This window comes from Eschrichtius robustus, chromosome 17 (assembly GCF_028021215.1).
Source record: "Eschrichtius robustus isolate mEscRob2 chromosome 17, mEscRob2.pri, whole genome shotgun sequence".
Classification (NCBI taxonomy): domain Eukaryota; kingdom Metazoa; phylum Chordata; class Mammalia; order Artiodactyla; family Eschrichtiidae; genus Eschrichtius; species Eschrichtius robustus.
The window spans coordinates 40,875,427-40,896,979 of record NC_090840.1 but is presented as its reverse complement, the minus strand read 5'-3'; the positions used below and the strand labels follow the sequence as shown (position 1 = coordinate 40,896,979).

Genomic DNA, 21,553 nt, shown 5'->3' with positions numbered 1-21,553 from the left:
TCCCAGAAGGAGAAGAGAGAGAGAAAGGACCAGAGAAAATATTTGAAGAGATTATAGTCGAAAACTTCCCTAACATGGGAAAGGAAATAGCTACCCAAGTCCAGGAAGTGCAGTGAGTCCCATACAGGATAAACCCAAGGAGAAACACGCCGAGACGCATAGTAATCAAATTGGCAAAAATTAAAGACAAAGAAAAATTATTGAAAACAGCAAGGGAAAAATGACAAATACCATACAAGAGAACTCCCATAAGGTTAACAGCTGATTTCTCAGCAGAAACTCTACAAGCCAGAAGGGAGTGATATGATATACTTAAAGTGATGAAAGGGAAGAACCTACAACCAAGAGTACTCTACCCGGCAAGGATCTCATTCAGATTTGACAAAGAAATCAAAAGCTTTACAGACAAGCAAAAGCTAAGAGAATTCAGCACCACCAAACCAGCTCTACAACAAATGGTAAAGGAACTTCTCTAAGTGGGAAACACAAGAGAAGAAAAGGACCTACAAAAACAAACCCAAAACAATTAAGAAAATGGTCATAGGAACATACATATCGATAATTACCTTAAACGTGAATGGATTAAATGCTCCAACCAAAAGACACAGGCTTGCTGAATGGATGCAAAAACAAGACCCATATATATGCTGTCTACAGGAGACCCACTTCAAACCTAGGGACACATACAGAGTGAAAGTGAGGGGATGGAAAAAGATATTCCATGCAAATGGAAATGAAAAGAAAGCTGGAGTAGCTATACTCATATCAGATAAAATAGACTTTAAAATAAGGGATGTTACAAGAGACAAGGAAGGACACTACATAGTGATCAAGTGATCAATCCAAGAAGAAGATATAATAATTATAAATATATATGCACCCAACACAGGAGCACCTCAATACATAAGGCAACTGCTAACAGCTATAAAAGAGGAAATTGACAGTAACACAATAATAGTGGGGGACTTTAATACCTCACTTATACCAATGGACAGATCATCCAAAATGAAAATAAATAAGGAAACAGAAGCTTTAAATGACACAATAGACCAGATAGATTTAACTGATATCTATAGGATATTCCATCCAAAAACAGCAGATTACACTTTCTTCTCAAGTGCACATGGAACATTCTCCAGGATAGATCATATCTTGGGTCACAAATCAAGCCTCAGTAAATTTAAGAAAATTGAAATCATATCAAACATCTTTTCTGACCACAACGCTATGAGATTAGAAATGAATTACAGGGAAAAAACCGTAAAAAACACAAACACATGGAGGCTAAACAATACGTTACTAAATAACCAAGAGATCACTGAGGAAATCAAAAAATACCTAGAGACAAATGACAATGAAAACACGACGATCCAAAACCTATGGGATGCAGCAAAAGCAGTTCTAAGAGGGAAATGTTTAGCTATACAAGCTTACCTCAAGAAACAAGAAAAATCTCAAGTAAACAATCTAACCTTACACCTAAAGGAACTAGAGAAAGAAGAACAAACAAAACCCAAAGTTAGCAGAAGGAAAGAAATCATAAAGATCAGAGCAGAAATAAATGAAATAGAAACAAAGAAAACAATAGCAAAGATCAATAAAACTAAAAGCTGATTCTTTGAGAAGATAAACAAAATTGATAAGCCATTAGCCAGACTCATTAAGAAAAAGAGAGAGAGGACTCAAATCAATAAAATTAGAAATGAAAAAGGAGAAGTTACAACAGACACCACAGAAATACAAAGCATCCTAAGAGACTACTACAAGCAACTCTATGCCAATAAAATGGACAACCTGGAAGAAATGGACAAATTCTTAGAAAGCTATAACCTTCCAAGACTGAACCAGGAAGAAACAGAAAATATGAACAGACCAAATCACAAGTAATGAAATTGAAACTGTGATTTAAAATTTTCCAACAAACAAAAGTCCAGGACCAGATGGCTTCACAGGTGAATTTTATCAAACATTTAGAGAAGAGCTAACACCCATCCTTCTCAAACTCTTCCAAAACATTGCAGAGGAAGGAACACTCCCAAACTCATTCTATGAGGCCACCATCACCCTGATACCAAAACCGACAAAGATACTAAAAAAAAGAAAATTACAGACCAATATCACTGATGAACATAGATGCAAAAATCCTCATCAAAATACTAGCAAACAGAATCCAACAACACATTAAACGTATCACACACCATGATCAAGTGGGATTTATCCCAGGGATGCAAGGATTCTTCAACATACACAAGTCAAGCAATGTGATACAACATATTAACAAATTGAAGAAGAAAAACAATATGATCATCTCAATAGATGCAGAAAAAGCTTTTGACAAAATTCAACACCCATTTATGATAAAAACTCTTCAGAATGTGGGTATAGAGGGAACCTACCTCGACAAAATAAAGGCCATGTATGACAAACCCACAGCAAACATCATTCTCAACGGTGAAAAACTGGAAACATTTCCTCTAAGATTAGGAACAAGACAAGGATGTCCACTCTCACCACTATTATTCAACATAGTTTTGGAAGTCCTAGCCACAGCAATCAGAGAAGAAAAATAAATGAAAGGAATACAAATTGGAAAAGAAGAAGTAAAACTGTCACTGTTTGCAGATGACATGATACTATACATAGAGAATCCTAAAAATGCCACCAGACAACTACTAGAGCTAATCAATGAATTTGGTAAAGTTGCAGGTTACAAAATTAATGCACAGAAATCTCTTGCATTCCTATACACTAATGATGAAAAATCTGAAAGAGAAATTATGGAAACACTCCCATTTACCATTGCAACAAAAAGAATAAAATACCTAGGAATAAATCTACCTAGGGAGACAAAAGACCTATATGCAGAAAACTATAAGACACTGATGAAAGAAATTACAGATGATAGCAACAGATGGAGAGATATACCATATTCTTGGATTGGAAGAATCAATATTGTGAAAATGACTATACTACCCAAAGCAATCTACAGATTCAATGCAATCCCTATCAAGTTACCAATGGCATTTTTTACGGAACTAGAACAAATCATCTTAAAATTTGTATGGAGGCACAAAAGACCCCGAATAGCAAAAGCAGTCTTGAGGGAAAACAACGGAGCTGGAGGAATCAGACTCCCTGACTTCAGACTATACTACAAAGCTACAGTAATCAAGACAATATGGTACTGGCACAAAAACAGAAACATAGATCAATGGAACAAGATAGAAATCCCAGAGATAAACCCACACACCTATGGTCAACTAATCTATGACAAAGTGGGCAAAGATATACAACGGAGAAAAGACAGCCTCTTCAATAAGTGGTGCTGGGAAAACTGGACAGCTACATGTAAAGAATGAGATTAGAACACTCCCTAATAGCATACAGAAAAATAAACTCTAAATGGATTCGAGACCTAAATGTAAGACCGGACACTATAAAACTCTTAGAGGAAAACATAGGAAGAACACTCTTTGACATAAATCACAGCAAGATCTTTTTTGATCCACCTCCTAGAGTAATGGAAATAAAAACAAAAATAAACAAATGGGACCTAATGAAACTTCAAAGCTTTTGCACAGCAAAGGAAAGCATAAAGAAGACGAAAAGACAACCCTCAGAATGGGAGAAATTATTTGCAAATGAATCAACGGACAAAGAATTAATCTCCAAAATATATAAACAGCTCATTCAGCTCAATATTAAAGAAACAAAAAACCCAATCCAAAAATGGGCAGAAGACCTAAATAGACATTTCTCCAAAGAAGACATACAGATGGCCAAGAAGCACAAGAAAAGATGCTCAACATCACTAATTATCAGAGAAATTCAAATCAAAACTACAATGAGGTATCACCTCACACCAGTTAGAATGGGCATCATCAGAAAATCTACAAACAACAAATGCTGGATAGGGTGTGGAGAAAAGGGAATGCTCTTGCACTGTTGGTGGGAATGTAAATTGATACAGCCACTATGGAGAACAGTATGGAGGTTCCTTAAAAAACTAAAAATAGATTTACCATATGATCCAGCAATCCCACTACTGGGCATATACCCAGAGAAAACCATAATTCAAAAAGACGCATGCACCCCAATGTTCATTGCAGCACTATATACAATAGCCAGGTCATGGAAGCAACCTAAATGCCCATCGACAGACGAATGGATAAAGAAGCTGTGGTACATATATACAATGGAATATTACTCAGCCATAAAAAGGAACGAAATTGAGTCATTTGTTGAGACGTGGATGGATCTAGAGTCTGTCATACAGAGTGAAGTAAGTCAGAAAGAGAAAAACAAATATCGTATATTAACGCATGTATGTGGAACCTAGAAAAATGGTACAGATGAGCTGTTTTGCAGGACAGAAGTTGAGACACAGACGTAGAGAACAGACATATGGACACCAAGGGGGGAAAACTGCGGTGGGGTGGGGATGGTGGTGTGCTGAATTGGGCGATTGGGATTAACATGTATACACTGATGTGTATAAAATTGATGACTAATAAGAACCTGCAGTATAAAATAACAAACAAAACAACTAATAGTAAACTTTCATTGGGTTATTTGTATGGAAATATGTTAATATAAATGTTTCAGACATTACATGAAATTTCTAAAAATCTTATATGTTCTGGTATAATGTTATAAGTCATAATTCTAGTTATTACTTTAAAATGTATATCTGAGAAATAACTAAAAAAAAAAAAAAGACAATGAGATATCATCTCACACCGGTCAGAATGGCCATCATCAAAAAATCTACAAACAATAAAAGCTGGAGACGGTGTGGAGAAAAGGGAACCCTCTTGCACTGTTGGTGGGAATGTAAATTGATACAGCCACTATGGAGAACAGTGTGGACGTTCCTTAAAAAACTAAAAATAGAACTACCATACGACCCAGCAATCCCACTACTGGGCATATACCCTGAGAAAACCATAATTCAAAAAGTGTCATGTACCAAAATGTTCATTGCAGCTCTATTTACAGTAGCCAGGACATGGAAGCAACTGAATTGTCCATCAACAAATGAATGGATAAAGAAGATGTGGCACATATATACAATGGAATATTACTCAGCCATAAAAAGCAATGAAATGGAGGTATTTGTAATGAGGTGGATGGAGTTAGAGTCTGTCATACAGAGTGAAGTAAGTCAGAAAGAGAAAAACAAATACAGTATGCTAACACATATATACGGAATCTAAGGAAAAAAAAAAAAAAAGGCCATGAAGAACCTAGTGGCAAGACGGGAATAAAGACACAGACCTACTAGAGAATGGACTTGAGGATATGGGGGGGGGGGTGAGATGTGACAGGGTAAGAGAGTGTCATGGACATATATACACTACCAAATGTAAAATAGATAGCTAGTGGGAAGCAGCCACATAGCACAGGGAGATCAGCTCGGTGCTTTGTGACCACCTAGAGGGGTGGGATGGGGAGGGTGGGAGGGAGGGAGATGCAAGAGGGAAGAGAAATGGGAACATATTGTATATGTATAACTGATGCACTTTGTTATAAAGCAGAAGTTAACACACCATTGTAAGGCAATTATACTTCAATAAAGATGTTTAAAAAAAAAAAGACACAGACCTACTAGAGAATGGACTTGAGGATATGGGGAGGGGGAGGGGTGAGATGTGACAGGGTGAGAGAGTGTCATAGACATATATACACTACCAAATGTAAAATAGATAGCTAGTGGGAAGCAGCCGCATAGCACAGGGAGATCAGCTCGGTGCTTTGTGACCACCTAGAGGGGTGGGATGGGGAGGGTGGGAGGGAGGGAGATGCAAGAGGGAAGAGATATGGGAACATATGTATATGTATAACTGATTCACTTTGTTATAAAGCAGAAACTGGCACACCATTGTAAGGCAATTATACTTCAATAAAGATGTTTAAAAAAAAAAAGATGTGGCACATGTATACAATGGAATATTACTCAGCCATAAAAAGGAATGAAACTGAGTAATTTGTAGTGAGGTGGATGGACCTTGAGACTGTCATACAGAGTGAAGTAAGTCAGAAAGAGAAAAACAAATATCGTATATTAACACATGTATGTGGAACCTAGAAAAATGGTACAGATGAGCCGGTTTGCAGGGCAGAAGTTGAGACACAGACGTAGAGAACAGACATATGGACACCAAGGGGGGAAAACTGCGGTGGGGTGGGGATGGTGGTGTGCTGAATTGGGCGATTGGGATTAACATGTATACACTGATGTGTATAAAATTGATGACTAATAAGAACCTGCAGTATAAAATAACAAACAAAACAACTAATAGTAAACTTTCATTGGGTTATTTGTATGGAAATATGTTAATATAAATGTTTCAGACATTACGTGAAATTTCTAAAAATCTTATATGTTCTGGTATAATGTTATAAGTCATAATTCTAGTTATTACTTTAAAATGTATATCTGAGAAATAACTAAAAAAAAAAAAAAGACAATGAGATATCATCTCACACCGGTCAGAATGGCCATCATCAAAAAATCTACAAACAATAAAAGCTGGAGACGGTGTGGAGAAAAGGGAACCCTCTTGCACTGTTGGTGGGAATGTAAATTGATACAGCCACTATGGAGAACAGTGTGGACGTTCCTTAAAAAACTAAAAATAGAACTACCATACGACCCAGCAATCCCACTACTGGGCATATACCCTGAGAAAACCATAATTCAAAAAGTGTCATGTACCAAAATGTTCATTGCAGCTCTATTTACAGTAGCCAGGACATGGAAGCAACTGAATTGTCCATCAACAAATGAATGGATAAAGAAGATGTGGCACATATATACAATGGAATATTACTCAGCCATAAAAAGCAATGAAATGGAGGTATTTGTAATGAGGTGGATGGAGTTAGAGTCTGTCATACAGAGTGAAGTAAGTCAGAAAGAGAAAAACAAATACAGTATGCTAACACATATATACGGAATCTAAGGAAAAAAAAAAAAAGAAGGCCATGAAGAACCTAGTGGCAAGACGGGAATAAAGACACAGACCTACTAGAGAATGGACTTGAGGATATGGGGAGGGGGGCGGGGTGAGATGTGACAGGGTAAGAGAGTGTCATGGACATATATACACTACCAAATGTAAAATAGATAACTAGTGGGAAGCAGCCACATAGCACAGGGAGATCAGCTCGGTGCTTTGTGACCACCTAGAGGGGTGGGATGGGGAGGGTGGGAGGGAGGGAGATGCAAGAGGGAAGAGAAATGGGAACATATTGTATATGTATAACTGATGCACTTTGTTATAAAGCAGAAGTTAACACACCATTGTAAGGCAATTATACTTCAATAAAGATGTTTAAAAAAAAAAAAGACACAGACCTACTAGAGAATGGACTTGAGGATATGGGGAGGGGGAGGGGTGAGATGTGACAGGGTGAGAGAGTGTCATAGACATATATACACTACCAAATGTAAAATAGATAGCTAGTGGGAAGCAGCCGCATAGCACAGGGAGATCAGCTCGGTGCTTTGTGACCACCTAGAGGGGTGGGATGGGGAGGGTGGGAGGGAGGGAGATGCAAGAGGGAAGAGATATGGGAACATATGTATATGTATAACTGATTCACTTTGTTATAAAGCAGAAACTGGCACACCATTGTAAGGCAATTATACTTCAATAAAGATGTTTAAAAAAAAAAAGAAGATGTGGCACATGTATACAATGGAATATTACTCAGCCATAAAAAGGAATGAAACTGAGTTATTTGTAGTGAGGTGGATGGACCTTGAGACTGTCATACAGAGTGAAGTAAGTCAGAAAGAGAAAAACAAATGCCGTATGCTAACACATATATATGGAATCTAAAAAAAAAAAAAATGATCATGAAGAACCTAGGGGCAAGATGGGAATAAAGATGCAGACCTACTAGAGAATGGACTTGAGGATACGGGGAGGGGGAAAGGTAAGCCTGGACAAAGTAGGAGAGTGGCATGGACATATATACACTACCAAACATAAAATAGATAGCTAGTGGGAAGCAGCCTCATAGCACAGGGAGATCAGCTCGGCGCTTTGTGACCACCTAGAGGGGTGGGATTGGGAGGGTGGGAGGGAGGGAGATGCAAGAGGGAAGAGATATGGGGACATATGTATATGTATAACTGATTCACTTTGTTATAAAGCAGAAACTAACACACCATTGTAAAGCAATCATACTCCAACAAAGATGTTAAAAAAAAAAGTAATAATAATAAAAAAAAGAAGAGGGCAACCAAACAAATAAAGAAATCCACCAATGATAACAGGTGTGAAAAACTATGCTAAGATAAACATAAAAATCAGAAATAAATCATTCACAGACAGCAAACCCCTAGTCCACAGTTGTTCCCAAAGTCCACCGCCTCAATTTTGGGACGATTCATTGTCTATTCATGTATTCCACAGATGCAGGGTACATCAAATTGTTTGTGGGGATTTAATCTGTGGCTCCTGAGGCTTTATGGAGAAATTTCCCTTTCTCTTCTTTATTTGCACAGCTCCTGGGTTTCAGCTTTGGTTTTAGCCCCATCTTTGCATGTAGGTTGTCCTCAGGCATCTCTTCCCACCCAGACAGGATGGGGTTAAAGCAGCAGCTGATTAGGGGGCTCTGGCTCACTCAGGCTGTGGGGGGCAGGGAGGGAGGAGTACGATAGTTATAATTGGAATGCGGAGTGAGCCTGTGGGGGTAGAGGTCGGTGTGACGTTGCAACAACTTGAGGCACGCTGTGTGTTCTCCCGGGGATGTTGTCCCTGTATCATGGGACACTGGCAGTGGTGGGCTGCACAGGCTCCCGGGGGTGGGTGGGGAATATGGATAGTGACCTGTGCTTGCATACAGGATTCTTGGTGGCTGCAGCAGCAGCCTTAGCGTTTCATGCTCATCTCTGGTGTCCGAGCTGATAGCTGCGGCTCACGCCCGTCTCTGTAGCTCATTTAGGCGGTGCTCTGCCTTCTGTGTGCAGACAGGGAAGGAATCCCCTCTTCTTGCACACCCGGAAACAATGGTCTCTTTCATCTTAGGCAGATCCAGACTTTTTTCCGGACTCCCTCCCGGCTAGCTGTGGCTCACTAGCCCCCTTCAGGCTGTGTTCATGCAGCCAACCCCAGTCCTATCCCTGGGATCTGACCTCCGAAGCCTGAGCCTCAGCTCCCAGCCCCCACCCGTCCTATAGGTGAGCAGACAAGTGCCTCAGGCTGGTGAGTGCTGATCGTCACTGATCTTCTGTGAGGGAATCTCTCTACTTTGCCCTCTGCACCCCTGTTGCTGCACTTTCATCTGTGTCTCTGAAGCTTCCCCCCTGCCCACCCCTGTCTCCACCAGTGAAGGGGTTTCCTAGTGTGTGGAAACTTTTCCTCCTTCACAGCTCCCTCCCAGAGGTGCAGGTCCAGTCACTATTCTTTTGTCTCTGTTTTTTTCTTTTTTCTTTTGCCCTACCCAGGTACATGGGGATATTCTTGCCCTTTTGGACGTCTGAGGTCTTCTTACTCCTCTGCCATCTTGAAGGTCCCCCCCATATTGACTTTTTAAAAACTCCTTTTGAAAGTAGAAAATATCTGAAAATGATCATTTTTCCCCCAATAGTCATTTGAGAAGAAGTACCACAAAAAGCATACAATTGCACCAGGCAGAAAGGATTCAGGTGGATCAATACACCAGGCCAGATCCAGGATGTATGGTCTGGTTGAAGCAATTCCCTTCAAAAATCATATTAACCTTTCAGTGATTTATACTCACTTCTTAGTACTTGAGAGCTAGAAGACAATAAATTATCCCTAAATTTTCAATGAGTCATAAAACCAAGGCCTTGGACTTTAGATCTGCGTTTAGCCCTGATGTGCATTTATTTCCTATTTTATTAAGGAAAAATAAAATAGTGAATTCCTAAGGTTTCTGTCTTTATATCTGTCTTGATATAAATCATCTGGAATATTTTAATAATCCCATGTAGCACCTATTGTTCTTTTAGTGCAAGGTTAGAACAATTCAATGTTGTAAGAGATATACGAATATCATTTTTAAAAACTCCTACTTATCCTTTTTGATTTCATCTTAAATGTTATGTCATTCTGGAAGCATTTCCTGGCCCCTAAATTAGGTCATGCTCCCTAGCTATGGAAAAATCTATACCTTCCTATAATAATACTCATCACATTCTATTGTAGATCCTAGTTATATTTGCCTATATTTCCTTCTAGTCTGTCTTCTAGTCTGTAATATTCACCACTTTATCTACAGACCCTCCCTCAGGGCCCAGCACATAGTTAGTGATCAAGTTAAAAATAAAAGGTGCTTTTGCTTTTAACCATTGACTATTCTTAAAATTCCTTTAGTAAATTTTATTCATATACTATCCAGTCCAGAAAAGGATTCGAGGTGGTCCTGAGCACTGTTAGGTGCTCTTTTATCTACCTCCATCATCTTGCCCTCTTTTCTTTTTTCTTTCTCCTTTTAGAGCAGGAGGTGTAAATTGGTTTCACTTTCACTAGCTCTGTGGCCTTGAACAAGTTACTTAATCTTTCTCAAGTCTTCTGATACGCAAAATTGGAATAAAGGTACTTATATCACAGTTTTGAGGAAGGTTAAATGGAATGAAATAGTGTATGTAAAGATATTGCCCATGATAGATATTCAATAAATGTTACTTCTCTTACTCCAGGCTGAGAAAAAAAATGGACTTAGAAAGAGATTATATGCTACACTCATCATTATGTAATGGCTCATGTACCAGAAAACTAGTATGGCAGATACTAGGGTTCAGGACTTTTGCTGTGTGCTTAAATAAGCCTACCAGATAATCTGCTCTGCTCTAGTGGTAGGAAAAAAAAATCATCCATTAGCTCACAACCTCACTAGTAAAAACAACTCTACTTCCCAAAGTGCACCAAACACTAGAGTTGGAATATTACAATGTGGTGAGTAGTGTAGGTCTGGCATAGAACTTCTGGAGTTCAGCTGTGGTATTTAAACCTTTTTACAACTTAATTTCTTCATCTGTAAAATGGAGCTAATAACAGCCCCACCTCATATGGCTATTGTGAGGACTGAGTTACATATGTGTGGGTTTAACACAACACTTGCACATAGCAAAGGCTCAATAAAGATTAACTTTTAAAAATAAAGTATGTAATAAAAATTTATTTTTTGCATTCTGATGTAGGATTTATTTTTCAAAGTTCTCACGCATTCTCTAATGGAAAAGGAAAAATACCTCTCCAGTAAATGAATTCTAAAATTGGTTTTGGTCACCAGGATAAATCACTGATCAAAAAGTAACATACAATTATGTGTGCTAGTTGTGAAATAACAGTGAAAAATTGTTTTTGTCATTCTGAATATAGAGGTTTTATAGGAATTGATAGTGATACATATACTACCACTAGTAAAAAATACAACTTTTGATGACAAATATGAAAAAAACAAACGAGCTCAGACTACTACTATGTGTGTATTCCCAAAGAGCATAATTCTTTTACTTTTACATATGGTTAAAAATAGTTAAAGAATATTCTTTCCTGCTTTTAAATAATATTGACTATCGAGCTACCTTGCCCAGTTCTTTTTCTCTAAAGTACTTCCATGCGCTATTGAATTGGCAATGCTGCATGGGTTGATAGATCTCTTAAAATAGATCTCTCTTTTCTGTCAGAGACCAGAGAATGGAAGAGTCTGTCACTTTTCATAAACAATCCTTAGAAACTTTTCTCCTTCATAGCTAGTGAGAGAGAATACTTACATTAAGAAATTACTTAAGAATAGACAATAGCCTCTCCCAACATTAGAAAAATTATGTTCATTTTTCTTGACTGGAGTGTAGGTTTCTCTACATGCAAACCTAAAGAGATGATACAGATGCAAGACCTCAAGGTCATAATCCTGGGCTTATGGGACTACACAGACCTGCATAATATCTGTGCTCAACACCCCTCTCCCCTCACCTTCATGCCAAAACCTATCACTTTAAAATTCTGGGTGCCTGATAAATTAACACAGACCACATCCCTGTCTTTGGAGTAATAAAAGCACTGAACATGTAGTATAGCTAGGGAATGTGTCTACATCTATAGGATTCTAATCACAACAGCCATTATTAAACTTTTCTGAGAAAAAGCTTCCTCTATGAAAATTTCCTTTGTGCTATGAGTTTGGACAGATGAACAGGAGCTGACATGCAGGTGAGTCTCAGCTTCTGTCACATAGGCAGTGCCTATAGAATAACTACATGATACAGAGATGGAAGGTATTTCTTATCCTTGTTTCATGTAAATGTGACTGATCATACAAGATCTATACAATATATAATATATTTAAGGTATTAAGAAAAAAGTGATTTTCTGTAGATACCCAAGATTTTAAAATCCAAATTTCCACTAAATGTAAATGCAAACATCCAATTTCCCAAAGCAGTATGTGCTATAAATATTTGCCTCAAAATAAAATAAATTAATAAAGCATGGTATGTGCTGCTTTTCAATTAGTTAATTTATATATTTATTTCTTTTTTGTTGCATATAATGAACTTATTAGGATCACTTTGTCCATTTTCTTTCCGTCTCCATCAGTTGCCACCCTCCTGGATGGGTATCTTTTCCCCACGAGCATAAATGTTTACTTTTCTCTAAACATCATTTTTTTTCTTTGGAAAATGATTTCTGAGCATCTTGTCCCTGGGCTATGTGCTGAAAATACAATAATTAATAGGACCAAGTTTCTGCTCAGGTGTACCCTTCAGCCTGGTTTATGATACAATTTGAATGTTGCCCTTCTCTGCCAGTCATATTCATTCAATTATTCAATAACTCATTGATTTATACATGCATAAAAATTTCACTTTTCACATATTACATAACAGGTGCTTTCAGAAAATCCCTGTGAAGTAGGCGTTAGTTTTCCAGAAATCACAATTTAGAAAATCCTACTTAGCCATACATAAAGAAATATGCCCATGAATTATTTTTTTTTTAATTTTCACTGACATAGTAACTAATTTTGAAGAAATTAAATTATGTTTTCAAAGTACATATTTCTAAAATTTTGGCCTAGGGAAAGTACTTACGGGTTTAGTATTCCCTTCAATAACTTCTTCTAGAGGTTCAAGTTTAAGATCCTTTGGTTACAGTAAGAAATGGGTAGAAAACAAGAAATTAGTTAATTAAACAAAACATCATATATTTGAATGGTAGCACTTTTTTGCTACCAAAGGAACTTCATGATCTGAAAGGAGATGAAATAATTCTGATTTTTAAAGTGGGCTGTTCCAATAAAGATTCTTTTACCCATTATATCAATTGTAAGGAGCCATTTCAGATGTGTTCAATTTGTTATTACTTTGAGTGTACATCACTGATGCCATTAAAAGAGAACAAAGTGGAGAGAAGATTCATTAAAGCAGAGAGGGAAAGGATAGAAACAGTAAAAAGGAAAAGTTAGGATGACTAGGCTGATTTCTTTTGCTGTGGTTATATGGCAATATACTTGAGATATCATGATAGACATTTACACTCTACTGCTAATTTTGCTTTGTTAAGAAGTGAAATAAAAAGCAAATGAAACCATATTGATATTTGTTAAAAATGAAGGGTTACCAAAAAGACCTTAGAGTTTTCTACAGTGATCAATGTATAATGCTAATGGCCCCATTGAAACCAAGAATGTAATATCTGAGGACTTCATTCTAAGAATATATATCCTAGAGAGTGACATCACCAAAATGGTGACATAAGTTGTTCCTGGCTTTGCTCCCCCTCACAAGAACAACAACTAACAACTATTGAGAACAAGACACCTCTGAGGGAATCCTAGAACAAGGCTGAAGCAACCTCCTGTACCACAGAGACCAAGACAGACTTCATTAGAAGGTAAAAGAAGTGGCTATACGTTGACAGCATTGCCCCATCACCAGGCCAGCACAGCACCACCTGGACAGATCTTCCCTGAGCCTCTGGTTCCCTCAGTGGGAAAAGAGATCCCAGGAGAGACAACTAGCCCCACCCAGCATTGTGGGTCATTTTGTGAAAGCCCCTACTCTGGTCTTGTACCACAAAGATTGCAGGGAAATCTGTGGGGCTCAACCACAGGGAATCTGACTGTGACAGAGAAGAGGGAAGCGGCTTGCAACAACCAGCACACAGATCTTGGCAGACCAAGCTCATACTGCAGTGCCCAAGTAGTAATCCCAATCAGCAGCTTTGCTCATCTGCAGAACCAAGCTGGGAACTTGGAGGAGAGCAGATCTGCCTGATTCGGATATTCAAAGGAGGAGTTTTGTTGACCCTAGAGACCAGTTTGCCCACGCCCAAACAAGGAGCTGAATCATATTCCCACCCACTGTGGTGAGTGTCTTCCATGCCGATCTTGCCAGAGGAGCTGGCAATAACTCCTGGAAGCAATGTGGCCCAGCGGTGCTCAAGCCAAGAGGTGGGTGAGCAAAGCTGATTACCCACGAAGCAAAACCAGTAGCAGGTGTGGAATGCTCCCATGCTATGCACAAGCAGATGGATTAATTCATAGCCAAAACTGAGGGTAGGACCTGGCATCTCCCTATCTGAGACCTTATTTGGGAAACTGAGAATAGCCTGGAGCTAAACCTCCCCTTCTTGCCTAGGCAGGGGAGATGAGACACAGCCCCACCCGCTGTGGAGAGTGTCTTCTGAACCCATCTCATCAGAAGGGCTGGTGACAACTCCTGGAAGCTGTGCATCCCAGTGGCACTTGAGCCAAGAAGCAGGCAGAGCCAATAGTTTGCAGAGCAAAGCCAGCAGACATGTTCGGTCAGGGAACTTGGGGTGTGGGTTGGCTTGAGTTAAAACAACAAAGAGCTTCACCAGCTTTAGAGCTGCTTGTCCTGCTACACCTAGGCAAGTATTCTAATTCATAGCCCTGTTCATTGCCAAGTACAGCCTCCAACGTGTCCAAGCAGGGAACCTAACTAGAGCACACAGGAAGCTACACAGCTCATTCAACTCCCCTACATGCAGTGGCACTTGAACAGAGAGCACAGACCATGGCTTCCCCCATCTGCAGAGCAAAACCAGTGGCCTCACCTGACCAGGTAAGTCAGTACACACTATGGACTGGCTTGGGTCCCCAAACAATGAGATGTATAGGCTCTGGGTCCTGTACTGCTGCCATGCCAGGGCACAGAAGTCCCATTTACTACTGGATATAGTAACCAGTCCCAACCATCTAGTAAGTCTGACCAGAGAATCCAGGCAACCATGGAGCCCATCCTACAGCCTCACTTGTGTAGGGGACCAAGCCAGTAGTACTATCCAACAGTTCTCAGCCAGTGGCACAACCCCTATCCCTATCCTCAGAGCTGAAACAATTACTCTGCCCTCAATAAAGCATAATAGCAGGCCCCTCCTGCCCAAAAACATTACCAGCAGACATACCCCAAAACCCAAACTGAGCTCACTGCTGAAGAACTGTCTCTGCCAAAGCCAACCTGTAGAGTCTGGAAGGGGAGCCCAATTACTCAAGTGCACAAATATCAATGTAAGGAATCAAAGATTATGAAAAGTCAGGTAAATATGACATCACCAAAAGAAACTAATAAAACTTCAATAACTGGCCCTAAAAATGAACACCTATGAAATGCCAGAGAAAGAATTCAATAAAATCCTCTTAAGGAAATTACTCTTAAGGAACTGCAAGAAAAAGCAGACAGCTACACAAAGTTAGAAAAACAAAGCACAAACATAATGAGAAGTTTGACAAGTAAATCACAACCATCAAAAACCAAACCAAAATAAACAAAACTCCTAGAGGTGAAAAATACAATAACTGAGCTGAAAAATTCAATAAAGAATTTCGATAGTAGACTCAACCATGCAGAAGAATCAGTGACCTTGAGGGTACAACACTGGAAGTTACCCAGGAAGAGGAGCAAAAATAAACAAGAATGAAAAAAGAGTGAAGGAAACCTATGGGAATTTGGGAGACACTGAAAAGGAAAAAGTATTCACATCATGGGAATTCCAGAAGAAGAGAAAGAGAAAGAGACAGAATGCCTATTTAAAGGAATAATGTCTGAAAACGTTCTAAATTTTGGGAGCGATATGAACATCCAGATCCATGAGGCCCAAAGGACCTCAAATAGATTGAATCTAAATAGGGCTACTCTGAGACACATTAATTAAATTGTCAAAAGTCAAAGACAAAAGAACTGTAAGGGCAGCAAGAGAAAAGAGAGAAGTCACGTACAAGGGAACCCCCATAAGATTATCAGAAGAACTTTTCAGACCAGGAGAGAATGGGTTGACATATTAGAAATATTGAAAAAAAAAAAACTGCCGACTAAGAATTCTATACTTGGTGAAGTTTTCTTTCAGAAACAAAGGAAGGGTAAAGACTTCACTGAACAAACAAAAGCTGAGGGAGTTTACCACCAGACCTGCCTTACAAGAAATGCTAAAGGCAGTTCTTTGAGTGGAAGTGAAAGAATGTTAATAACATCATAAAAAGGTAGTGTAAATCTCACTGGTAATAAGTATATAGTCATTATTTCTGCAATATGGTAATAGTGATGCATAATTCACTTAACTTTTGTTTAAAACTTATAAAATAAAAGGGCATAGCAAAAATAACCATAACTGTAGTAATCTGTTGTCAGTTACATAATATAAAAACATGTAACAGCAATAACCTAAAAAGTGAGGTGGAGGTAAAAGTGTAAAGTTTACAAATTCTATTGAAGTTAAGTTGTTATCAGTTTAAAGTATGGTGTTATATTTTATGTAAGCCTCACGGTAACCACAAGTGAAAATCTTGTAGAAATTACACAAAAGAACATGACAAAGTCAAAGCATACTGACAACATACACACAAAAAAAGACAACAGCATGAGAAACAAGGCACAGTAATCTACAAAACAACCAGAAAACAATTAACAAAATGGCAATAGTAAGTCCTTACCTATCAATAACTACGTTAAACGTAAGTGAATTAAATTCTCCAATGAAAAGAGATAGAATGGACCACGCTGAGCCTAAACCCTGCCCCCCAAAACCCCAAGGCCTTTTCTGGCTGTGTGGATTCTGAGACTAGCCTCCACCCCCACCTAAACCCTGCCCTGCCTAAGCCCCGCCCCCCCTTGGTGGTGTTGTTTCATTTATATTTTTATTTTTTCTAATATATTTTTCTATTTTTATTTTATTTTTTATTCTTTGTTATTGTTCTGCTCCTTTTTTTTTTTCTTTTTTTGCTGCACTGCTTGTCTTGCAGGATCTTGGTTCACAGGCCAGGTGTCAGGCCTGAGCTCCTGTGGTAGGACCACCGAGTCCAAACTGCTAAGCTGAAAGAGAACCTTAGACCCCAGGGTATATTAATCTGAGTGAAGTCTCCTGGAGATACTCATCTTGGCACCAAGACCTAGCTCTACGCAACTGCCTGCAAACTCCAGTGTGGAAAGCCTCAGGGAAAGCAACCTGTACGACAGGAACATAGCCCCACCCATCAAAAAAAATGAGACAACAAAAAAATTATGTTACAGATGAAGGAGCAAGGGAAAAACCTAGAAGACCAATGAAGAGGAAATAGACAACCTACCTGAAAAAGAATTCACAGTAATGACAGTAAAGATGATCTAAAATCTCAGAAATATAATGGAGGCACGGATCGAGAAAATACAAGAACTGTTGAACAAAGACATAGAAGAACTAAAGAACAAGCAAACAGTGATGAACAACACAATAACTGAAATGAAATATACACTAGAAGGAATCAATAGCAGAATAATTGAGGCAAAAGAATGAATAAGTGAGCTGGAAGACAGAATGGTGGAAATAACTGCTGAGGAGCAGAATAAAGAAAAAAGAATGAAGAGAATTGAGGACAGTCTCAGAGACTTCTGGGACATTAAATGCACCAACATTCGAATTGTAGGAGTCCTAAAAGAAGAAAGAAAGAGAAAGGATATGAGAAAATATTTGAAGAGATTATAGTAAAAAACTTCCCTAACATGGAAAGGAAATAGCCACCCAAGTGCAGGAAGTGCAGAGAGTCCCAAACAGTATAAACCTTAAGAGAAACATACCAAGACACATATTAATTAAACTAACAAAAATTAAATGCAAAGAAAAAATATTGAAAGCAGCAAGGGAAATGCAACAAATAACATACAAGGAAATCCCCATAAGGTTATCAGCAGATTTTTCAGGAGAAACGTTTCAGGCCAGAAGGGAGTGGCAGGATATATTTAAAGTTATGAAAGGGAAAAACGTACAACAAAAATTACTCTACCCAGTAAGGATCTTATTCAGATTCAAAGGAGAAATCAAAAGCTTTATAGACAAGCAAAAGCTGAGAGAGTTCAGCACCACCAAACCAGCTTTACAACAAATGCTAAAGGAACTTCTCTAGGCAGGAAACACAAGAGAAGGAAAAGACATACAAAAACAAATCCAAAACAATTAAGAAATTGGTAATAAGAGCATACATATCGATAATTACCTTAAATGTAAATGGATTAAATGCTCCAACCAAAAGACACAGGCTTGCTGAATGGATACAAAAACAAGACCCATGCTGTCTACAAGAGACCCACTTTAGACCTAGGGACACAGACACACTGAAAGTGAGGGGATGGGAAAAGATATTCCATGCAAATGGAAATCAAAAGAAGGCTGGAGTAGCAATACTCATGTCAGATAAAATAGATTTTAAAATAAAGATTGTTACAAGAGATAAGGAAGGACACTAGATAATGATCAAGGGATCAATCCAAGAAGAAGACATAAAAATTACAAACATTTATGCACCTAACATAGGAGCACCTCAATATATAAGGCAAAGGCTAACAGCCATAAAAGGGGAAATCAACAGTAACCCAGAAACAGTGGGGGACTTTAACACCCCACTTACACCAAATGGACAGATCTTCCAGACAGAAAATAAGTAAGGAAACACAAAGTTTAAATGATACAGTAGACCAGGTAGATTTAATTGATATTTATAAGACATTCCACCTGAAAGTGGCGGAATACACTTTCTTCTCAAGTGCACACTATTCTCCAGGATATATCACATATCAAGCCTTGGAAATTTTAAGAAAATTGAAATCATATCAAGCATCTTTTTCAACCACAACCCTATGAGATTAGAAATTAATTACAGGAAAAAAATAAAAAACTAAAAAACACAAACACACAGAGGCTAAACAGTGTGCTGCTAAATAACCAAGAGATCACTGAAGAAATCAAAGAGGGAACCAAAAACATAAACAGAAACAAATGACAATGAAAACACAATGACCCAAAAACTATGGAATTCAGCAAAAGCAGTTCTAAAAGGGAAGTTTATAGCAATACAAGAAAATACAAGAAACAAGAAAAATCTCAAATAAACAATCTAACCTTACACCTAAAGCCACTAGAGAAAGAAGAACGAACAAAACTCAATGTTAGTAGATGGAAAGAAATCATAAAGATCAGAGCAGGAATAAATGAAACAGAAATGAAGAAAACAATAGCAAAGATCAATAAAACTAAAAGTTACTTCTTTGAGAAAAAGAAATTGATAAGCCTATAGCCAGATTCAATAAGACAAAAAGGGAGAGGACTCAAATCAATAAAATTAGAAATGAAAAAGGAGAAATTACAACAGACACTGCAGAAATACAAAGGATCATAAGAGATTACTACAAGCAACTCTATGCCAATAAAATGGACAACCTGGAAGACATGGACAAATTCTTGGAAAGGTACAACTTTCCAAGCCTGAACAAGGAAGAATTAGAAAATATAAACAAACCAATCACAAGTAATGAAGCTGAAACTGTAATTAAAAATTTTCCAACAAACAAAAGTCCAGGACCAGATGGCTACATAGGCAAATTCTATCAAACATTGAGAGAAGAGCGATCAACTATCATTCTTAAACTCTTCCAAAATAATTGCAGAGGGAGGAGCATGCCCAAACTTGTTCTACGAGGCCACCATCACCCTGATACCAAAACCAGAAAAAGAGATCACAGAAAACAAAATTACAGACCAATATCACTGATGAACATAGACACAAAAATCCTGAACAAAATACTAGCAAACAGAATCCAACAACATATTAAAAGGATCGTACACCATGATCAAGTGGGATTTATCCCAGGAATGCAAGGATTCTTCAATGTATGCAAATCAATGTGCTACACCATATTAACAAATTAAAGAATGAAAACCATATGATCATCTCAATAGATGCAGAAAAAGCTTTTGAAAAATTTCAACACTCATTTATGATAAAAACTCTCCAGAAAGTGGGCATAGAGGGAACCTACCTCAACATATAAAGGTCATATGTGACAAACCAACAGCCAACATTGTTCTCAATGGTAAAAAACTGAAACCATTTCCTCTGAGAACAGGAACAAGACAAGGATGTCCACTCTCACCACTCTTATTCAACATAGTTTTGGAAGTCCTAGCATGGCAATCAGAGAAGAAAAAGAAATAAAAGCAATATGAATTGGAAAAGAAGAAGTAAAACTGTCACTGTTTGCAGATAACATGATACTCTACATAGAAAATCTTAAAGATGCCACGAGAAAACTACTAGAGCTAATCAATGAATTTGGTAAAGTGCAGGATACAAAATTGATGCACAGAAATCTCTTGCATTCTCATACACTAACAATGAAAAATCAGAAACAGAAATTAAGGAAACACTCCCACTTACCATCACAACAAAAAGGATAAAACACCTAGGAATAAACCTACCTGCGGAGGCAAAAGACCTGTTGTCAGAAAACTATGAAACACTGTTGCAAGAAATAAAAAAGGACACAAACAGATGGAGAAATATACCATGTTCTTGGATTGGAAGGATCAGTATTGTGAAAGTAACTGTACTACCCAAAGCAATGTACAGATTCAATGCAATCCCTATCAAATTGCCAATGGCATTCTTCACAAAATTAGAACATAAAATTTTACAGTCTGTATGGAAACACAAAAGACCCCAAATAGCCAAACCAATCTTGAGAATGAAAAACGGAGCTGGAGGAATCAGCTCCCTTACTTCAGACTATACTACAAAGCTACAGTAATCAAGACAGTATGGTGCTGGCACAAAAAGAGAAATATAGATGAATGGTACAGGATAGAAAGCCCAGAGATAAACCAACGCACCTATGGTCACCTAATCTGTGACAAAGGAGGCCAGAATATACAATGGAGAAAAGAAAGTCTCTTCAATAAGTAGGGGTGGGAAAACTGGACAGCTACATGTAAAAGAATGAAGTTAGACCACTCCCTAACACCATACACAATAATAAACTCAAAATCGATTAAAGACCTAAATATAAGACCAGACACTATAAAACTCTTAGAGGAAAACATAGGAAAAACACTCTCTGACATAAACCACAGCAAGATCTTTTTTGACCCACCTCCTAGAATAATGAAAATAAAAACAAAAATAAACAAATGGGACCTAACTGAACTTAAAAACTTTTGCACAGCAAAGTCAATAAACAAGACAAAAAGACAAACCTCAGAATGGGAGAAAATATTTGTAAATGAAACAACAGACAAAAGATTAA

At 38.0% G+C, this 21,553-nt stretch overlaps 1 protein-coding gene across 1 annotated transcript in view; it reads right to left on the bottom strand.

Annotated features, from left to right (window-relative positions):
* The window catches only part of NECAB1 (N-terminal EF-hand calcium binding protein 1), a 237,438-nt gene that overhangs the window by 31,456 nt on the left and 184,429 nt on the right, over positions 1 to 21,553 (bottom strand). The window contains exon 8 of the mRNA XM_068525486.1: positions 13,076 to 13,126. Within this exon, the coding sequence (XP_068381587.1) occupies positions 13,076 to 13,126 (51 nt within the window). The remainder of the gene's footprint in view (positions 1 to 13,075; positions 13,127 to 21,553) is intronic.